Source organism: Sander lucioperca, chromosome 2 (genome assembly GCF_008315115.2).
Source record: "Sander lucioperca isolate FBNREF2018 chromosome 2, SLUC_FBN_1.2, whole genome shotgun sequence".
NCBI classification, from domain to species: domain Eukaryota; kingdom Metazoa; phylum Chordata; class Actinopteri; order Perciformes; family Percidae; genus Sander; species Sander lucioperca.
In genome coordinates, this window is record NC_050174.1 from 44779025 (window position 1) to 44799870 (window position 20846).

The window sequence follows — 20846 nt, forward strand, 5'->3', positions numbered from 1 at the left end:
CTACCATTATAATGGAGAGCATAGTAATCGTCATTTATTTACAAGGTGCGTGCGTGCATGCATGCATGGGAGTGATCTGTCAGTGCCTAAAAAATTTAAGAATTGCCACTAGGGCTGAACGATTAATTGCATTTGCGATAATATCGCGATATGTTAAAACGCGATTTCCTAATCGCAAAGGCTGCGATTTGGTCACATGACTCACGAGAGCAAATCAGTCTGCACTCCGCAGAGAAAGCATCAACTAGCACGCTAACGCTACACTGTACCTTGAGCTGATTTCTGTCATTCAAACAACTCTGAGTTGTAGTTTAAAACTTTTACAGCCATTTTAATAAAATGAAGGGTTTTATTCTGGTTCGAGTCCAACTTCCGGTTGGCAACTAGCTCTGATTAGCTGTTAGCTCCGGTTAGTGGTTAGCTCCGTTATAAAGATATGGAGTGGAGGAGCTGCCACTGAGAGGGGTAACAACCAGACTCTGATAAATGACGTTCGGGGAGCTTTCACAGCAGCGTGGCCGCGGTGTTTCAACGGTTTTATTAGTACAGTTAATCCCATGGCAAGAACACCAGCAACTAGCTAACGTAAGGATAGCCTCTCTGAACAAGTGCACACGGCAGCACGCAACTTCACGAGGGGGAGGGGCTGGAGGCAGCTCCTCTCTGTGCACTGTAAAAAATTACACTGTTGTGTGTGTGTGTGTATATACTATATTTTTAGTTATTATTACTTTTTTAACTGTCTAGTGTGTAATTGTGTGTTGTTCATACTATAAAATGATTTATTGTTTGTCTTTGTTGAATAATACAGAAGACAAAGCTTAAAAAAAAAACAATCGAATCGCAATATTTGGGAAAAAAATCGCAATTAGATTATTTTCAAAAATCGTTCAGCCCTAATTGCCACTCACCAGCCTCATACAGCTGTGGTGCTGATGACATCACACGTGTGTGTGTGTGTGTGTGTGTGTGTGTGTGCGTGTGTGTGTGTGTGTGTGTGTGTGAGATGACCAGCTGGCCTGATGGTAACTGTCTCTTACAGAGGCACCTCCTTCTTATGATGTGAGCTGCAACACATGAAGTGGATAAAGAACCAGCAACCGTCCACCAGAATGGCAATCAGTTCACTCTGTTGTCCTGCCATTTTAAAAAAAAAAAAAAAAAAAAAAAAGTTTTAACTTACCTTGACAAAATGATGCAAGACACAGGAAACCTAATGTTACCTGGTATCATGAGGGTGTTTTATCTTTTTATAATGTAACTCTGCTGCCCAGTGAAGTACCCTCACTAAAACGGGAGTTATTCTCTCCTTTTAAACAAGTCCATATCTGTCCTTTTTTTTTTTGGTACTAAGTGAAAGGTACACTTACAGTAACAGGAGTCATGTGCTTAGTTGTGGGTTATTTACAGATGGCATCTGTGATGTCAAGGTTGAACATTTTATGTATGAAAGCCTGTGCAAAACAAACCCATCTCATCTGATATTTTGTCCAATATCCTCATTTCTTCAGAAGCCAAATAAGAAATGATGGATTTTTTTTTTTATTATTATTATTATTATTGGAAACGGGTGAAATCATCTTTATTCTTCTGGCAAATTCTTCATTTAGTTGGAGTTTGAAATTTAAGACTGGATTAAACACTTTGTTTAGAAAGATGCCTTTTAAATGTTGATGATAATGAACAATCCCGATATTGCTGTTGCAAGTTGTCTACATATAGCTTTTTATATAATGCTAATACGATTAGCCTCTTAAGATTTCTTCCCTGTTATCATTTGCGACATTCATGTTCTTGAACTGTTTTAAAATGACTTATGTTGACTTCCTTCAAGAAATGGTGTTTAGTGTGTTCTCTGCCCTGCTGAATGTCGGTTGGTTCTGTATATGCCATACATCCCTTCTCTGTCTCATTGATTATATTACAACAGTTGTGCAATAATGCAACAGCACTGTGATTTGAAGTTTTCTTTGGTCCTTCCTGATGTCGTTTGCATCCTCTATCTTAATCATAGAATTTTGTGAATAAGTTTTAAATTTTACTTTTTTTTTTTTTTTTAAGACATATTGTATAACATATATTATTCATCTTTATTTGACAGTGTAGTAATGGAAGAGAGAGAGAGATAGAAGGGTATGACATGCAACAAAGGTCCCAAGGCCAGAATTGAGGCCCGGACGTTGTGGTTATTTGGCATGTGTACAAATAAATGTGCTGTAACCACTCAAATACTATGGCTACCATTTAATATGTATATACATATTTATTGTTCTGAGTGTTTCCACCTGCTGTCTGGATTTTAATAAATGTGTTAAAACCACTTGCGTCAAACTGTTTCATATGTCTGACTCTGGCAGTGGGAGGTTGTTTCTGTTCTTATTTCATAAACACCCAATTCTGCTTTCGGATGCCGTTACATTAGATGTAGCTTTTAAAGGGATGTAACCTTACTAATTGATAATGTAAATATTAGTAGCATGTCTGTACATGTTAATGTTACTTGATTGCAAAAAATAGTGGTTGTGTTTGCCAAGAATGTGTGTAGAATTGGGCCAATCACATTTGTTATGTACGGAGAGGATTTTTTTCATGTAAGAAAACAGACTCAAGCCTCCAATGCTGCCTGCTGGAAACATAAAAAACTAAAAACAGCCTGTAATATCACTGATGGGTTTCATACAATCAATGTAACTAGAATCACAATCAGATTTATTTGTAAGTATACAATAGTATACTGACACATGAAGGAAGTACTTAACAGTTGTCTGCAGTGCTCAAAGTACTTCCACGGATTGATACATATATACGTAAACAATACACATATACCTAAACAAAAACAACAAAGCTGAGACAGAAATAGCTAAAAATGTACAGGCAAGAGGTAAAATATATATATAATTGTCTGTTGCTTTATATTTGTACTTCTACTTTTCTGAGAAAATATTACTTTTTACTCCAATTCATTTCTTCTGGATCCATGAAATAACTGGCCTTTAAAAATAAAAATCTGCCTGCCTCTATGGAAATTTAACATAGGGGTGTGTATGCTTATGCCCCCTGTATTTAAAGGAAGAACATTTATTTATTTATGATACATTATTCATTCACAAAGAAAATTGGTGTCCTTAAAGTTTGGATTTTAAAAAAAGAAATGTAATTAAGGCATTAAGATCAATTTCTAAAAGATGTTTTTTTTTATTACTCTTTTTAGTCAACTTTAGCATGGGTTCATAAACTTGAACATCACTGTATGTGGATATAATGACCAAGTGGGTAAAGGCAAATGATAAAACAGCTAGTAAGTCTGGTTAGTTCAGAAAATTACATCACTTTATTAATGCACCCTTTAAAACCAGGGAAAGACAACACTTATGCCATATTACAATTCCTCAAATCTAAGACAATATCTAGTCTCTTATATCGATATAATATCGATATATTGCCCAGCCCTAGACCAGACTCCAAAGCAACTTTTTTCCTGATGTTGTCTCTACAGTCATATGTGTCCTTTTATGTCCTAAGATGCTTCGTTGATCTTCTGTTTATGTTTTTATGTTGATTTTTAGGATATTTTTTTCTGTTACATGTTTTGTGTTGTGAAGCAACAGATTGTAGCACTATGCCCAAGACAAATTTCCCCTCGGGGACCATAAAGTGTATTCTATTCTATTCCTGAAGTGAGACTCCTCAACTCCTCCTCATCCACCACACTCCACCATAAAAAGGTACTTTTGTTTTTCTTGTGTGACATAAAGGGGACACCAGGGTGTTGTACAATGACAATAAATGACCCTCAAACCTTATCATCACATCAGTCACAGTGAACATTTGTACATACTGCACAGATGTAGTAAAATGCCTCTCACTGGTCAAGACAGAGCACTGCTGCCACATGCTGAGGATAGACTGAACTGTACCGTTTTTATACAAATGTAGATTTTATGAATCTCCTCCTGTGTTTAAAAGAGTTAAAAGTATTTGGTTGTTTTCTAAAAATCTTTCTTTAGAGGTAAACAATCTATGTTTTGTACTCTGATTTGATATGTATTTCAAGTGGTCCCATTTCAATTTACATGACAATTTCACTAACAATTTGCATTCTTCTTAATCTTTCATAATGACATGACCTATGACGCCTGTTCAAACTTTAGTTTACAGTAAAGAAAAGTCATCAAAAAAATAAAAAAGGCTCCATTACTTTCAAAATAATATTTTTGTGCGTAGATGTATCATTGTGTAATTGAAAATATTAAAAAAGCACTTAAAGAAAAATATATTAACAGATGTGAAAACATTATTAAAAGCTATATATATATATATATATATATATATATATATCCTGACAGAATCAAATTATTGTATAAAAATCATGTACAGTATATAGAATGAGATGAGTGTATCAATTGCCAGCAAAGAGTGGAACAGTGGCGGTTCTAGACCATTTCAAAAGGAGGGGCCAGGCTGGGGCCACATGCCATACCACCATAATTAGTTTATTTATTTAGAATCCACTTCACAAACAGTCAGTCATCTCACTTCGTAAACATACATTGTACATATAAAAATACCAACCCGGTCTCACTCCAGTTCGTAAATAGTCACGTTATTTTTATTTATTGATTCGTGTACAGGTCACGATTTTCTCGTTTATTTCGTGTACAGGTCACGATTTTCGAACGTTACCATTTCACGAACTGCCACGACACTGGGCTGCTCTGGGGGACGCAACAACGGGGAAATTAAACGCCACACGCCGGCGACAACAACAGGACGGACCACCACACACGGCCACAACGAACAAAAATTAATTAATTAAAAGGTGACAGACTTACAAACTTCACTAAAAGTGGTCACAACAAGAAATAGTTCTGAGTAGATATTAGTTACTAAAATGCCTTTGTTATTTGTTACCAATTTAAGAGACTCAAAGTGCATATTTTTAAATTTCAATTAAGAATAGTTTAAAACGGGATTGTTTGAGAATTTAGCTCTGTGAATATGGACTTACCTGATGAAACAAAAAAGATTTACAATATTACACAGGTTCCTATCTTTACATTCAAAGTAGGTGATAACATTTTTCCCTTCCAGTGATTGTATGTGTTCTTTTAAATACTATGCAATTTTCAGTCTTTCCAGAATGTAATACAGAATGAACAACCATAAAAAGAAAACGAGTTAAAGATTTTTGTTCTGTCTTACAAAAGGTAGGCTACAATTATAACCCCCTTCTCTATCAAAAAAGAACTTCTGAATATTACCTGTTAGTCTGTTTTTAGCTTTATATATGATTTGTGCAACTTGAAATTCAACTAGATCAATGAACTTTAAAACTGTGGAATGTAAAAACGGTAAGTTGGTGTGATCATAATATCCTACTTTATGAACTGTTCTTATGGCTCTTTTTTGTAGTGTGATCAGTGGTTGCAGTGTGCTTTTATAGGTGTTCCCCCAGACCTCCACACACTAATTTAAATAAGGTAAAACCAGTGAACAATATAGAATATGCAATGATTTGTGATCCAATACATGCTTTGCCTTACTCAGAACTGAGATGCTCCGTGATACTTTAGATTGAACGTGTTTTATGAGGTTTCCAGCAGAGCTTGTGCTCTATAATCACACTGAGAAATGTATTTACATACACTCTTTCAATAGTCACACTATCTATCTTAACATGCACTTAATTATTTGACTTACAAACTTGCAAATCCTCACCAGTACAAATAATATTTCTGTCACCTGCAAATAAGACAAATTTTAGAAATTCTGATGTTTTACATAAGTAATTTATGTATAGAATATAAAGAATTGGCCCCAACACTGACTCCTGGGGGACACCACAAGTAATGTCCAAACAAGACGACATGTATTCACCCAACTTCACAAACTGCTGCCTGTTATGTAGCTGGCTTCTCAGCTGGTTTAAAACAACCTCCCTGATACCATACTGTTCATGTTTACTGATTCATCTGTCATAATTTATTGTGTCAAATGCTTTCTTGAGACCAATAAATATCCCAGCTGCATATTTTTTTTGTCTAAGGCATTTCTGATTTCTTCAATTAGCTCAATAACTGCTCAATGAATTTCAAAAGCATAGCTCCACTCAACTTTGCACACAAAATGTGAGATTAGCTTCTAAAATATGATGCATTACATAATATAACAATTAGTCAATTAATCAATGACACTGATTCACAGAAAACTATTTTGATTGTTGTTTGGGTCATTTTTTAGGCATAAATGTCATGTCAACATGTCATGGTTCCAGCTTTTAATTAGACTATTTTGTGGTTTGACAAAATAAGTATTGCATAGTGTCAGTTTGGGCTTGGGGTAATTGTGATTTCCAAATTATACAACTTAAACACACATGTTCAAAAATGATAAATGAACAATAAATCATTACGTTTCAAGACAAACCAAAGCAAGTTTATTCTGACCGTAAAATTAAGCTTATTACAGCTATGACTGTTTTCATTCATTATTTTGTACAGTTCCCTTTAGATTACACACTGAGAATGAAAGTAAACAAAAAAATATTTGTATGTCATAAGCTAAATACCCCAAAAGTCCCAGACAAAATTTCATATACACATCTATAAACAATACATATAAATGTGTCCCTAAACATAGTCAAGTATATATATACAGTATATAAATCAGTATATACTGTATCCACTATATCAAAATCTTTGGTGCCAGTTGTGTGAATCTTTAACTTTTATTATCATCAAACATCATTTTTCATTTGTAAGATTTCTGGATCTTCTGATGAGTTAAAAAAGTAGGGTAAAAAGTACAATATCTTTTTTAAATGTAATGGAGGAGATGTAAGAAGTGACATGAAAAGAAAATACTCAAGTACCAGTAACCAGTACTTTACCCTCTAAGGTCTAAGCCATTTTCCCCCATCTTTGGTTTGCCTGGTCTCCCTGTGTAATAATGCTTGTATAACCTCAACCCTGTTATGTAAAATCAAGTTAGATACATAACTAGCACTAGACTACTGATGTTAAAATAAACAGTACAAACAACTGCAAATATGATATATTCAACAATTATACAACTCATTAAGCACAATTACTCAATGAATACAGAATAAAGCCATTGTCCTTTTGTTATTGTGTTTGTGACTCACAACCAAACGTTAGCGATTGGTTGTGGCAGATCCAGAGTGGCTCTGGGCAGACCCAGGTGAAAAAGAAATCTATTAAAAATATACTTTAATAAAGTGTACTAAGTATATTTTCTACATTTTGTACTTTTTGTCAAATCCAAGTATAGTAAAGTGTATTAAATTATGTATTAACTTCAACTTAACATATATTTGACTACACTTCAAGTGTAAATAGTATGCTAAAATGGAACAACTTTTTTCAAACTTCAAGTGCACTAAAATACACTAATGAAAATCTAGATTCATAAGCAATTAAGCACACTTACAGTACAATTGCATTATATCGCCATTCTAATGGAAATACACTTAAAAAGGCATTGCAGCTCAACTTATAGTTGTGTTTAAGTACATTTTGTATATATTGTTATCATACTTGTTACTATAAACTATGTTAATTTAGTATGCCTCTAATATTTCAAGTGATCTACAAATGCACTTCCTAACTATATTTAGTGCTTTTAAAGTGTCCCACTATGACAATAATGTATTTGAAGTGAAGTTCAATAACAACCTAAACATCATAGACACATACTTTCAGTGCAATGTTATTATAGTGTTAGCAAGAAATGAATTGTGTTTGAAGTATACTTCATCTGTACTTTTACCCCCATTTTGTTATACTTAAGCATAAATGTTGCTATTATACTACAAGTATATTATATTACAATTAATGTCAAGTGCATTACAACAGATTACAAATTGCATTTCAGAAAAGGATCTTTATTACTCACACAAAACTAACACACAAAATATCCAACTCATGTGAATTAAATGTAATCAGAGCCTGTCTGTCATGGAATATTATGCAAAAATCAGTGCAAATACCATAGGACACATGTATATATACCCCAAGCTAGGGCTGAACGATTAATTGCATTTGCGATAATATCGCGATATGTTAAAACGCGATTTCCTAATCGCAAAGGCTGCGATTTGGTCACGACTCGCGAGAGCAAATCAGTCTGCACTCCGCAGAGAAAGCATCAACTAGCACGCTAACGCTACACTGTACCTTGAGCTGATTTCTGTCATTCAAACAACTCTGAGTTGTAGTTTAAAACTTTTACAGCCATTTTAATAAAATGAAGGGTTTTATTCTGGTTCGAGTCCATACGTGCAGTTAATGGATACAGGAACGCAGAACTGAAGGCTCGGTTGGCAACTAGCTCTGATTAGCTGTTAGCTCCGGTTAGCAGTTAGCTCCGTTATAAAGATATGGAGTGGAGGAGCTGCCACTGAGAGGGGTAACAACCAGACTCTGATAAATGACGTTCGGGGAGCTTTCACAGCAGCGTGGCCGCGGTGTTTCAACGGTTTTATTAGTACAGTTAATCCCACGGCAAGAACACCAGCAACTAGCTAACGTAACGATAGCCTCTCTGAGCAAGTGCACACGGCAGCACGGAACTTCACGAGGGGGAGGGGCTGGAGGCAGCTCCTCACTGTAAAAAATTACACTGTTTTGTGTGTGTGTGTGTGTGTGTATACTATAATTTTACTTTTTTAACTGTCTAGTGTGTAATTGTGTGTTGTTCATACTATAAAATGATTTATTGTTTGTCTTTGTTGAATAATACAGAAGACAAAGCTTAAAAAAAAAACAATCGCAATCGCAATATTTGGGAAAAAAAATCGCAATTAGATTATTTTCAAAAATCGTTCAGCCCTACCCCAAGCCATATACAACACAAAAGTCCAACATTACAAACTGGGGCAAACAAATCTGGAGCAGTAGTAAAGCCATTTCGAACCCCGTTTTACGCTTCCAGCTCACTTCTACCCAGTTTGAGCATTACCTGCTGAGTAAAGTTGAAAGTGTTTTTCATGCACATGGGGTAGTCCAGGTGCAGGGCGTAGATCAACCCGAAACGGCTGTGTGTGTGAAACGAAAAGGACACAAAAGGCCTGAGGAAGGTTGGCCAGTTCATCCATTACCACAGACCCTTCCAAGATGATCCATACACTGAATGGGTTGAGCTGGGTATTTTCTCAACCCAGGCAGAGAATTCCCACTGGAGTTTAACTGTACGAGTCCTTGTCAGTTACATCCTAATGTGAAAGAAACGTAGTGACAAGGAGTAAACATAAACATGCCAGTTAGACAATGGTGTTTTGTACACCAAAAAGAGCCTGTGACTGTTTATAAAGAAAAGCGTTGTACAATATAAACTGCACTGATAGTATACTAAAGGATGATACCAGTTTAGATTTTTTTTTTTTTAAATCAAATGCCATATTTGGATCTGTACAGTATATTGCAACACTTTGTCCCAAATATGGAGTTTACCCACTTTCAGTCACAGTCGTGCTGAAAAGATGTAGAAAACTGCTCCCAGAAACTTTGTTGCTATGCAACAATTTTGTGAATCATATGACTCAGTACATTTCACCTTAATTGCTTTTTGTAAACTTTACTGTCACCGGTTGAAACTAACATTAAGTTAGTTGATTAATTGAGCAACCAGAATCTAACATGTGCACTCAGAACTCCCATTTCAGTTAAAGACCCGAGAACATTTTCACAACTTCCTACTGGTGACAGTAAAGTAAAAAAACAAAGTGGGCAATGTAAAAGGATTCATGCAACTTTAGTTATGGTGAGCAATTTTCTAAATCTTTTCAGTAGAACTGGGACTGAAAGTGGGTAAGCTATCTTTGTTTGGCAATAAATAGAGACTTAACGGAGGCCCTTAAGGAGACACTGATTGCTGATCAAATCATTCTGAAAATTAGTAGCACTGTTCATTAATGGCTTAAAATGAGACAAATGAGCATGCACCTGCAACATTTACAAAAAAATGATTAACTTACAGAGCATGTCTTGAAGAAGGCAGAAGAATCATCCGCCAAGATGACAGGCAGTCCCCGAAGACATAGGCACCTGATGTGTGTTGGCTCAGTGGTCTGGAAGATAATGGACACAAGAGTAAAACACATCTTGCTAAGGATAATCACATGTATTTATCAAATAAATTCCAGAAATTCCCCAAAATGTTTATGTACAAGAGGACAAAAGGGGAGGAAAATGGAGAGGACAGAAAAGAAGGGAGGGGAGATTTGATGGGAAGAAAAGGATAGAGCAGAGAAGAAACAAAAGACATAAAAAGAAAAGCGATGAACAGAGAGAGGAAAGAGAGGTAGTAGACTAATGTAGCTAGTCAAACCCACCTTTGTCTGACGTAAAGCTCAGCCAAAAGCTCGCTGGGCAGGCCTTTCTTTTTTCCTAAAGGTCCATCAGCCTTGGAGAGAAACGGTCAAGTTCATCAAAGAAATTCTCTTGCAGACTTTTCCCCACCACTCTGGCGAACTCGTAACAAACCTGAAACAAAACATAACAAAAACGAGCCTTTGAGAGGAGGCATAGCTGTATAAATCAGTGATTGATAGCTCACTGCGTAGAGCTGCGGTCTCGGGTGTTAGCTATTATTCTACTTGGGCGGGCCGCCCAAGTAGAATAATACTGAAACAGTTGAACTGGTTATGAACTGGTTAAAACGACGGTTTAGGCAATTTAGCTGACATTAGCTAAGCCAGCAAACAGGTGGCTAACGTTGATGTCCGCCGAACTTGTTAAAACAACGTTTTTGACTAACGTTACTCACAAAAAGCCCCTCCAGTGAGAAAAGTAATTTAGCTAGCTAGCTAACGGATGGCTAAATTAATGTCCATTGACGTCAAACTGATTAACTTCGAATCCTCACAAACAGCCCTCCCACCCCAACTGAAAAAAACTTTTAAACTGTAGCTAGCTAACGTTAGCAGGTGAAAAAAGGGTGCCGACCTAGTTAAAAAATAGCTTCCCACTACTCACCAACATCCCCTTGAATCCACACACAAACACGGAAACATGAAGTTGTCTGACTCCTCAGCAGCTAGCGATAGCTAAACAATGGACAACGGGAGGGCGAGATCGTTACTTAACGTTACTTACCGTTACTTACCGTCTCTGGCGAGTGTTAGCAGCAACTGGTCTGTCCGGCGGGCGGCGGCAAAGTGACAGCTTCTCAGCCAAAAGCGGATTGCGGCAAAGTAACGGCTTTCACGTTCCCATCGTGCATTGCATTAAACAGTGGAGCGTTGTCACAGTGGCTCATGAGTAGGCCTACAGTTAGTAGCATAGACTGTGGTTAGTAGCTAGTAGTTAGTGTTTTTAGACATACGGAAACAACAAAAGAATGTGATTTCTCAGAAATTAAATTGAAATTTATGGAAACAACGGCCCTAACATAACCATACTTTTAGTAATATCATTTATTTATCCACAAACCTGTGCGTTTGTGTTAAATAAAAAATAACTTACTACTTAGCCTAATATCGCTGTTGTTACGTAAAACTCTAATGGGAGAAATAGCCTACTTTCAGATCTTGCGGCTTCATAGCAACTTATGTAGCCTAGGTAAAGAGATGGTCAGAATTGCCACTCTAAGTATAAATTTAATACACTTCTATACAAAAATAAACTTCTATACAATTTAAAATACATTAACAACAAAGTACACTTTCAAAAAAAAGTACATTTAAAAAATAATTTGATTACTGCTAAATTAGTATACTTACTTTTTGGACTCTGAAGTTGAACTTAATTACATCTATTTTGAAGTATACTTTTAAAAAGTACATATTAAATACTCTTTAAATAAAGCACAACAAGTAGAAGCATACTTGTTTTATACTTCATGTACTTTATTCATATTTCTAATACACTAAAGTATACTACTTTTTTACCTGGGGATCCAATAGTTTTAAACTTCAACAGAGTACCCGCCTTCAAGGAAGTTAACACTTGTCAATGGAGAGTTTTCCAGTTTTTTTCTCTGTACAAATGAAATGTTCGAGAGTCTGGTAGGACCAGGCTAGGTAGACTTCAGCTCAGCTGGAGATCAGAGCCCTGTGGCCATCCATGGTTATGACATCAAGCAGGTGTCCTCCTTTAAATATCTAGGAGTTTATATTGATAATGACCTGAGCTGGCACACACATGTAACAAATGTCTGTGCCAGAACTCATCAGCATCTCCACTTCCTGCACAGACTTAGAGTGTTTGGGGTCTGTAAACATAACATGTTAATCTTCTATAGAGCAACAATAGAGTCAATTCTTCGGTATGGTATTACCAGCTGGTTTGGGAATTTGACAGTCAAATCCAAAACTCAGATTTTCAATCTGGTTAAGACGGCAGGCAAAATTATGGGAACACCTGGACCTCTCAACCCGCAGGAGCTTTTTGATCAGGCAACAATCAGGCAGGCTAAGACCATTCTATCTGATAACTCTCACGTGTTGTCTTCAGAGTTTGAGCTATTGAACTCAGGAAAGAGGTACAGGGTTCCTCTGTGCAAATATAACAGGTATAAGTACTCATTTGTTCCTCTCTCAGTCAAGCTCATTAATGAGCAGCGATGAACGTATGACTATGAATTCAGTAATGTATATCTGTGACTGAATGTATGTATGGATATGAATGGAGGATTGAAGGCATGTTTATACTGTAACTGAATGTATGGATATTTATGAATGGATAAATGAATGTTTATTCATGACTGAATGCATGGATGCTTATGGAAGTAGGAATGAGTGTTTGTAAGGCATGTATGGGAGAACAGAAGAATGTAGGAAGGATGACTTTTTGCACAAGTATAGAAAATGGTAATTTGCAATTTGCGTTTGCCTTTGAGTACCCCAAATGTTTACTGTACATTTGTCTTTTAATTGTTGTAACCCTGTGCTTGTTGCACACACATGGATCGTTAGAAGGTTTAGTTAAGTAAAATAACTTTATTAGTGTGCTGCTTGAAACAATAATGTGATTATCCGTGAAGTAATTGCTGTGTGTGTTTGTACTTGCAGTTTCACAACGCCAGTATACAAACGAGAAATCATCGAGAAAATGTTTAGATCCATTTTTGGACTAAAATTCTTTGCAAGACCTCAGTCTTCAGGAGATATGTACTCTTCTTCGAAGAAGTCCAAACGAAGGAGTGAGAGACCTTCATCTAGTGGAGGCACCAACCCTTCTACCATCATGAAGGAGCACAGGCAAAGGGGTGAGGGCCCTTCGTCTTGTGCAGAAAACCAGCCCTCTATCACCAGGCAGCAAGTACGAAGGGATGTGAGCTCTTTGTTCTTCGTAAGCACTAACCCCTTCTACCATCATGAAGGAGAGCAAGCAAAAGGGTGAGAGCCCTTTGTCTTGTGCAGAAAACAACCCCTCTACCACCAGGCAGCAAATATGAAGGGGTGAGAGCCCTTCCTCTTCATCCTCTGAAGACAAATAGCCTTCTACCACCAGGCAGTGAGTACGAAGGTTTGAGAGCCTCCCTTCCTCTTCATCCTCTGAAGACGACCAGCCTTCTACTCTAAGGCGGCAGCAAGCATGGAGGGGTGAGAGCCCTTTGTCTTCATCTTCTGAAGACGACCAGCCTCCTACCACCAGGCAGCAAGAATGAAAGGATGTGAGCTCTTTGTTCTTCGTAGGCACCAACATGAATGAGCGCAGGCGAAAGGGTGAGAGCCCTTTGTCTTGTGCAGAAAACAAGCCCTCTACCACCAGGCAGCAAGTACGAAGGGGTGAGAGCCCTTCCTCTTCATCTTCTGAAGACGACCAGCTCTCTACCACCAGGCAGCAAGAACGAAGGGATGTGAGCTCTTTGTTCTACGTAGGCACCAACATGAAGGAGCGCTATTTTGTATGTTGTCTTTAATACCAGGTTTTTTTGAAGAGGCTCACTCCACTCTCGTCCAGCCCAGCAGGACCTTTTAGCTCCCCGATGGCCAGGTGGATGAGCCGGAATGTTTCCTGAGCCCCGAGTGTGACCCTCCGCACGTGGTGTGTGAGGTGGTCCCTTTAAATGTAGAGCCGGACAATATCTTTGTCTGGGACAGAGTTCAGCATTGCCGGGTTCTTGGCTTTGATGGCCTTGATGAGCAGCTCCAGGTCGGTGCGGTTGTAGGCCATCACAGCCCCAGCTAGAGCAGACTTGAACACAGCATACTTGCAGTGTGACTCTGTGTGTATGGCTGCGTCAAACCGGGGGATCCAGTGGAAGATGTCCAGACGCACACCCATACCACTGTTCACCCAAGGCTGGAACAAAGTCTCCGTCTCTGTTGGTCCCTGTGCACGGCAACACCCATGGAACCTGTCCATGACTCCACGGCACATTGGTTTCAGCTTCTCGGTGGACTCCTCACAGGTTAGCACAAACAAAACTATCTGGGAGTGCTTGTTTTCCGATGCTGGTGAACCACTCAGCTGAGCCTTTGCCCTCACCAGACAGCTTCTTTACCACCTAAAAAATATGTTAAGTTTGAATAATGTGCTAACTTCTGTTAGATTCTATTTCTATTCTATTTTTGTCAACAGTGTTAAAATGGGTTCAATTAAAGCTGAAGAAAAACAAAAAACCAATACTGCTAATGTTTTGCATCATACAGAATAGCATACTTTTTGTGATTTACATACTTGCTTGGTGGAATCCATTTTCAGCACAGCCCCCCTGACATATCCAGGAGGTTCTGGCGGGTAGAACCACAGCCGGTCCGACTTCATCACCCGTCTCTTTCTCAGAAGACCGGTGATGTCTTTGTACACCTGGACAGGCATGAACAGCCCTCTTTCTGGGTCATCCTTTAACCAGGTGATGTCATCAGATGGAATGCCATTGGGGCTTTCCCATGGACGCACCCAACCCTCTATCTCTACCTGCAACACACATAATGCATACAAAACATTTGGTTATTGCTGTGTACATAGTAATGTTAAAACCTAAAAACAATTTAAAAAACATGTTAAATAAAATAAAAAATAATTCTCATTTACCTTGTTTGCATATAATGTGAGTATCACTTACAGGGGGAGTCACTGAGAGGTGAGTCCATGGGACAATCACGACCCTTGGTTGTGGAGGGGGACTTTGTGGGCCGGACAGTGGGCTCAGGCTGTTTTGACCCGACAGCGGACACACGCTGCTTGGACTGAACAGCAGACACACGATGCTTGGGCCAGATAGCTGATACTATCTGCTTGGGCCGGACAGCGGTCTCAGGCTGTTTTGACTGCACAGCGAACACCTGCTGCTTGGTCTTCTCTGTTGCCCGGGGACCCTGAGACTGACTGCTGCTCTCGCCCATAGCCATACATGGGGACTTTTGGGATCAGTCTAAGAATGTATCAAACAAAGTAGTTTTGTATTATGAGTTTGAGAGAGTTTGATTTCTATTAATAAATCTCACTTACCTTCCACAGCCTGGCTTACAGCTAACAGTTCAGTCTCCAGTGCTTTTAACACCATCCAGCCTTCACTGCTCAGAGTGAAGATGGAGAGTGTTGGAGTGGACCAACACCTGGCTGCATGGACAACACGGTGCTCTCCCCATTCCTTTTCACCCTCAACACCTCAGACTTCACTCACAACACCACCCACTGCCACATCCAGAAGTTCTCCGATGACACAGCCGTTGTTGGATGTGTTTCTGAGGGAAACAATCTGGAATACAAGACGGTTATCAGGGACTTTGTCAGCTGGTGTGAGCTCAACCAGCTTCAGCTTAACACCAGCAAGACAAAAGAGATGATCATCAACTTTAGGAGGAAAACATCCCACTTCACACCGGTCAGCATCCAGGGATTGGACATTGAGGTAGTGGAGAGCTACAAATTCCTAGGTGTTCACCTAAACAATAATCTGAACTGGACTGATAACACCCATGCACTTTACAAGAAGGGCCAGAGTCGCCTCCATCTGCTGAGGAGACTCAGGTCCTTTGGAGTGTGCAGGACTGTCCTCAGGACTTTTTACGACTCTGTGGTGGCCTCTGCCATCCTTTATGCTGTGGTCTGCTGGAGAGGGGGCAGCTCGGACAGGGACAGGAGCAGACTCAATAGACTGATCAGGAGAGCGAGCTCTGTCCTGGACTGTCCTCTGGACTCCATAGAGGAGGTGGGGGAGAGAAGGATGTTTGCTAAGTTGACATCCATCATGGACAACACCTCTCACCCCCTACATGACACTGTGGGGTCCCTGAGCAGCTCCTTCAGCAGCAGACTGATACACCCACGGTGTAAGAAGGAGAGGTACCGCAGGTCGTTCATCCCGGCCGCTGTCAGACTCTACAACACCTGCACCACCAGATAATGTTGTAGTTTTCTGTTCCTGTTTCAATCACCCACCACTCACCATGGCTCTATGTATATCTTTATTGTTATTATCTGTATTTATATTTTTCCTTTCCGAGTACTTACTTTTTCAATATTATTTATATTATGGTCACACTTCAATATAATTTATATTACGGTTAATTACTTTTGCTATGTCATTTAATTACATATTATTCAATCTAATTTCACGTCAATTACTTACTTACATTACAATATTTTTCGTACTATGGCCACCTGACTTTACTTTACAATACTTTTTATATAATGCCACTTTACATTCATTCAGTACTTTTTGCACATTGTCTGTTGTTTGCCTGTTGTTTGTTTGTTTGGTTGTTTGTTGGTTTGTTTTTATTGTGGAAAAACTGCTGCTGTAACAAGTGAATTTCCCCATTGTGGGATGAATAAAGTATTATCTAATCTAATCAGCACCTGGCCATAAGGAACAATCCTTCTTGGAGGGGCTTGCCTGCGGTTGCTGGACCACAAATGTAATGTAACTATCTACATTTTATGATTTACTAGTTTTTAAATACCAAAAGCAAACATACACATTTATCCAAACTGCATAACATAAAAAAATTAACAAATTGTAGTCAGTAGCTATTAGCTCTTCTTCTTTCATGACAAATGAATAGTCAAATCAACACTTACTTGTTCTTTGTCACTGATATATTTCTGGAACCTCTTTATCTGCACGCTGGTGATGTGGGTGACTGGTGTGTTGAGCCATCTCCTCACAGAATTGGAGGTATTACCTCCCTCTGCTCCGCGCTGTAGTCGCCTGGTCTTTTTGTTTATTGTACTTACTGTAGAGCTCCCACATCTCCTGGAAGGTGCGATCCTCTAACCCTCTATGGCCGTAGATGCACCTGTTGATGTTGGCTTCGAGGTGACAGGAGATTTGTGGGAAGCTCTCAGCGTATTTAGCGAGGAGGTCTTTCACCCACCGGTTCCCCACCTCTCCCTTCCGATGTGGGTTTGTGACCTCTGACTGGTGCTTGTCAAGCATGCTGAAATTATATAGGGTAAACATGCTAATTAAGCCCACCAACATCACTTTTCAGATGTTTAATCTATACTGCTCCAATTAAAGTGAGAATATTTTAGGTAAAATGAAAGTCTAATGTCTCGGTGTTTATAACCAATTTATATCTGTTTTCACTTTAATTTCATAAATGGCATTTGAAAAAGTGACCAGCTTTTTTGCTTTGTTATTAATGCATAAAAAAGGTAAACTTCCAACATGCCTTGTAATGTGAGGCTTGGTTTTTATTGCAGAAATAGTCATGCTTTTCTTTCTAAGCTTGTTGCTGCTACTTTTTGTCTGTGATTGACTATGGCGATGTTTTAACATATGTATGCATCTTATTAATGGCTTCACTCCTTTGACACCATGGAGCACTAAGGTTTATTTCACATCTCAGGCCCTAACTCACCATTGCTCCCTGTGTGCTGGTGCTGGTTGGCCGGCTTTGTCAATCAGGAAACTTAATCACTGGCCTTGCCAATTCTTGCTTCCTTCATATCTATGTACATTTATCCATCTGAAAAATGCTGGAGGCTCCTGTCTCCACTCTGTGACATATTCGCAAGACTTACTCTATCTCTCTGTCCTCAATGTCCGTCTTGAAATGCAAAAGAAAGGCTTCTATGTATGCTGCTCCTGGGACTTGGAATTTGCTGCTGCACACTGATCTTGGTCTAGTGGAGCTGTTCTCTTTAAATGTTTTCAAAAGTAGGCTGAAGGTGTTGCAGAAGCGTACATCAGGTTGTAAATGCTTTGACTGAGCTATTTGCCCCTGTGTGATCTAGGATACAAATACCTGAATCTTCTTTTTGTTGTTGGTATTTAATGTAATGTAATTAATTGATGTTGTGCTCACTCATTTGTAGTGTGTGAACATTGCAGAAATGAGAGATTTCACATTGTTCCCTCCCTGTAAACACTCCCTGTATGAACCACACTGTGCAGCTACTGTAGTGATATCAACAAGCATGACTTTTGAGATAAACAGGTTTATCGGGTATATTTTATGCAATATTTTCAAGTGTAATTCTCTAACTTTGTTTGTGATACAATAGCCTATCTAAAAGGAACAAGCCACGCCCATGCAAGTTAAAAACAGTAAAAGGAGAATTCCAGTATTCCACAAGGTGTAATTTTCTTTAAATTCAGAAAGCATTTTCTAATGTGTTTCTTGGTACATTTGCTACTTCTAATATCAATACCATATATATAAAGAGTATATGTAGATCTAGGAACCTAATTTAGTTTTTCATAACTTTTCATTAATTCTAACATACCATTAGGTATAGATTTAAAAACTGAGCTGTGTTCTTTACCTGAACATTATCGGGAATGCCTCCTCTAAGAAAGGATTCACAGTTAAGTAGCCTAATTGACAATCAAAACGGTCTTTTAAGAAGATATTAGCTCTATCGATTCAGTTCTGTAACTAGAGTGACATGGTTCCTCTTAGTGATGCATTCATTATTCCATGTAATAGACTTGTGTGGAGAGAAGTTATGTGCATTGCCAAATCATTTAAATGGCGGCAAGAGGTTGGTTTCACTATTACCTACTTCCGTTTTTGCTTTAATCCCATTAATACTACAGGTGCATGATATATCAACTCAATATCGTTATCGCGATATCACGTTGCGCAATATTATATCGAAAGTGCATAAGTATGCAATATTTTGTTTATTTTGTGGAGGCTGCGTCCTGTCTGTTGGCTGTGTGGCTTAATTGTGTTCGATTTAGAGCCCACTTGAAACGCTATAATGATCCTGTTTCATTGGCCAGTTACTGTGCCACTTGCACGCGTTAGCGCACGGGTCCACTACGTGACAAACCCTATGTAGCGTACCACGCGTGTGCATATTTCGACAGAGTGACAGTGTAAGAAATAGATAGAGACAACAAAACGGAACGAATCAGAGAAGCGAAAGAAAAGTTGTGTCCTGTTCTCTTTATTTATTTATTGTATACTGTCCAACCAGTAAAACATGTCCTGTTCTGTAGACATGCTCGTTATTTATTTATTCATGTTGGACCAGTCCAATATGACTGTCAGTTGAAATAAACCTTGTGTTGTATTTGTTATGAATGTATTTTTATGTGTTTTCCCATAACTTTTGTAATTTTACATATGTTTAAAAATATCTAAATTAATATAGATATCGCAATACTCATAATCAATATCGCAATATCACATTTTGTCAATATCGTGCAATCCTAATTAATACCCGCGAAAATACTTACTATCGTAATTTATTTTGTTTTATCCTACTAATATTCGCTGCTGAAAATGGTAATAAAAAGTGAGTTTGACTGGTGTTGTCCTTATTGTAAACAATAGTTGCAGTCATATATATATATAAAGGCTTTATATATATCTATGGTTGCAGTAGCTTACTGGTGCATTATTTCCGAATCCGTCAGGACATGAAAGCATGTGACACAGCGAGTCACATGCTCGAGCCATAGCTCGAGCGGGTGGAGGTGGAGGCGGAAGTGGAAACTGTTGTCTTCCTGTCCCGTCCCGTCCCATCCCTACCCACCCACCTTCGCTCGGATACAGCTACACCGACTGGAGCTGGTAGGATGAAACTGTTGCTACACTTTTTTTTTTCTTTTTTTTTTTTTTTTTACTTCGGCCTAGTTTTAACTTTCGGTGCTGTTAGTGTCCTGTTTACGCACTCGTTTTGTCTTATATGAGTCCCTGCTTAGACTGCTCCTCCACCGGGCTGAGCTTTGCCTTGCCTTTCTTCCATATTTAAGCCTCGTTGCCACCCAAAGATGTGATAACTTTTCGTCTTGGTGTGCTATTCATTGTCTTTCATATATACACATAGCCTACTCTGTGTACCGTTAGTAACGAGAGGGTTTAAAACTGTGACGAACTCTGCGTCACAGTTTTGAGACAAAGTGTGTGTTCAGACTTATTTATTTTTTTAAGAGTGGAGTAAAACTTGTTTAAACTCTTCAGGTGTTGCTGAGGCCCCCTCAGTCCGACTGGCTTTAACAATCAACCCCACAGGACAGCAATGGATCACAGTGGAAGCAGTGAGGGGCCTGGGCCAGGTAGAAGACCCTCCAGTCCCTCCTCTCGTGCACCCATGGGCGCCAAGGGACACGCAGCACAGAGTGGTCAAAGGCCCAAAGTAAAGATAACTCCTTTCCACAGCTCACCTATAGTCAGCAGTGATGGAGCTCTCCGCAGCAAACGACCAGGAGCCGCTTTTGGGAAACTGCTGGCATCTCCTGGCAGCCTGGCTCTGGACTCACTTGGTCGGCTGAGTGCTCCACCTGTCAGAGGGAGACTTGCTGCTGCTGCTGCTGCTGAGAGCTCAGGGGGACAAACTCCCAGTTCAGGCTCTGTACTGACCACAACAGTAAGTAAAGTTTGTTCATATAACACTTATCACAGACAGAGTCACAAAGTGCTTCACAGGCCAAATAAAGAAATACATTATAACAAATGGATCATAAAAAGCACA

General features: G+C 38.9%; 2 protein-coding genes and 1 long non-coding RNA gene across 5 annotated transcripts in view; 2 read left to right on the forward strand and 1 right to left on the reverse strand.

Moving 5' to 3' along the window:
- arrdc1a (arrestin domain containing 1a) overlaps positions 1 to 2320 on the forward strand; it is a 29305-nt gene extending 26985 nt beyond the window's left edge. The window contains exon 8 of the mRNA XM_031300879.2: positions 1043 to 2320. Coding sequence (XP_031156739.1) covers positions 1043 to 1080 — 38 coding nt within the window. The 3' untranslated portion in view covers positions 1081 to 2320. The remainder of the gene's footprint in view (positions 1 to 1042) is intronic.
- A 6821-nt stretch (positions 2321 to 9141) lies between these two features.
- On the reverse strand, positions 9142 to 10411 carry LOC116050655. Its single transcript, XR_004105123.1, has 3 exons — positions 10352 to 10411; positions 9995 to 10087; positions 9142 to 9232 (listed from the first exon to the last, which is right to left on the reverse strand). It is a non-coding gene; the product is annotated as an uncharacterized LOC116050655 (long non-coding RNA).
- A 9406-nt stretch (positions 10412 to 19817) lies between these two features.
- The window catches only part of ehmt1a (euchromatic histone-lysine N-methyltransferase 1a), a 42194-nt gene continuing 41165 nt past the window's right edge, over positions 19818 to 20846 (forward strand). For 2 of the 3 annotated variants that reach the window (XM_035998534.1, XM_031300897.2), the window contains exons 1-2: positions 19818 to 19945; positions 20336 to 20741. In XM_035998534.1, the coding sequence (XP_035854427.1) occupies positions 20394 to 20741 (348 nt within the window). In that variant the 5' untranslated portion in view covers positions 19818 to 19945; positions 20336 to 20393. Of the gene's footprint in view, positions 19946 to 20335; positions 20742 to 20846 lie in introns of those variants that run through there. The other variant, XM_031300896.1, reaches the window with a different exon arrangement.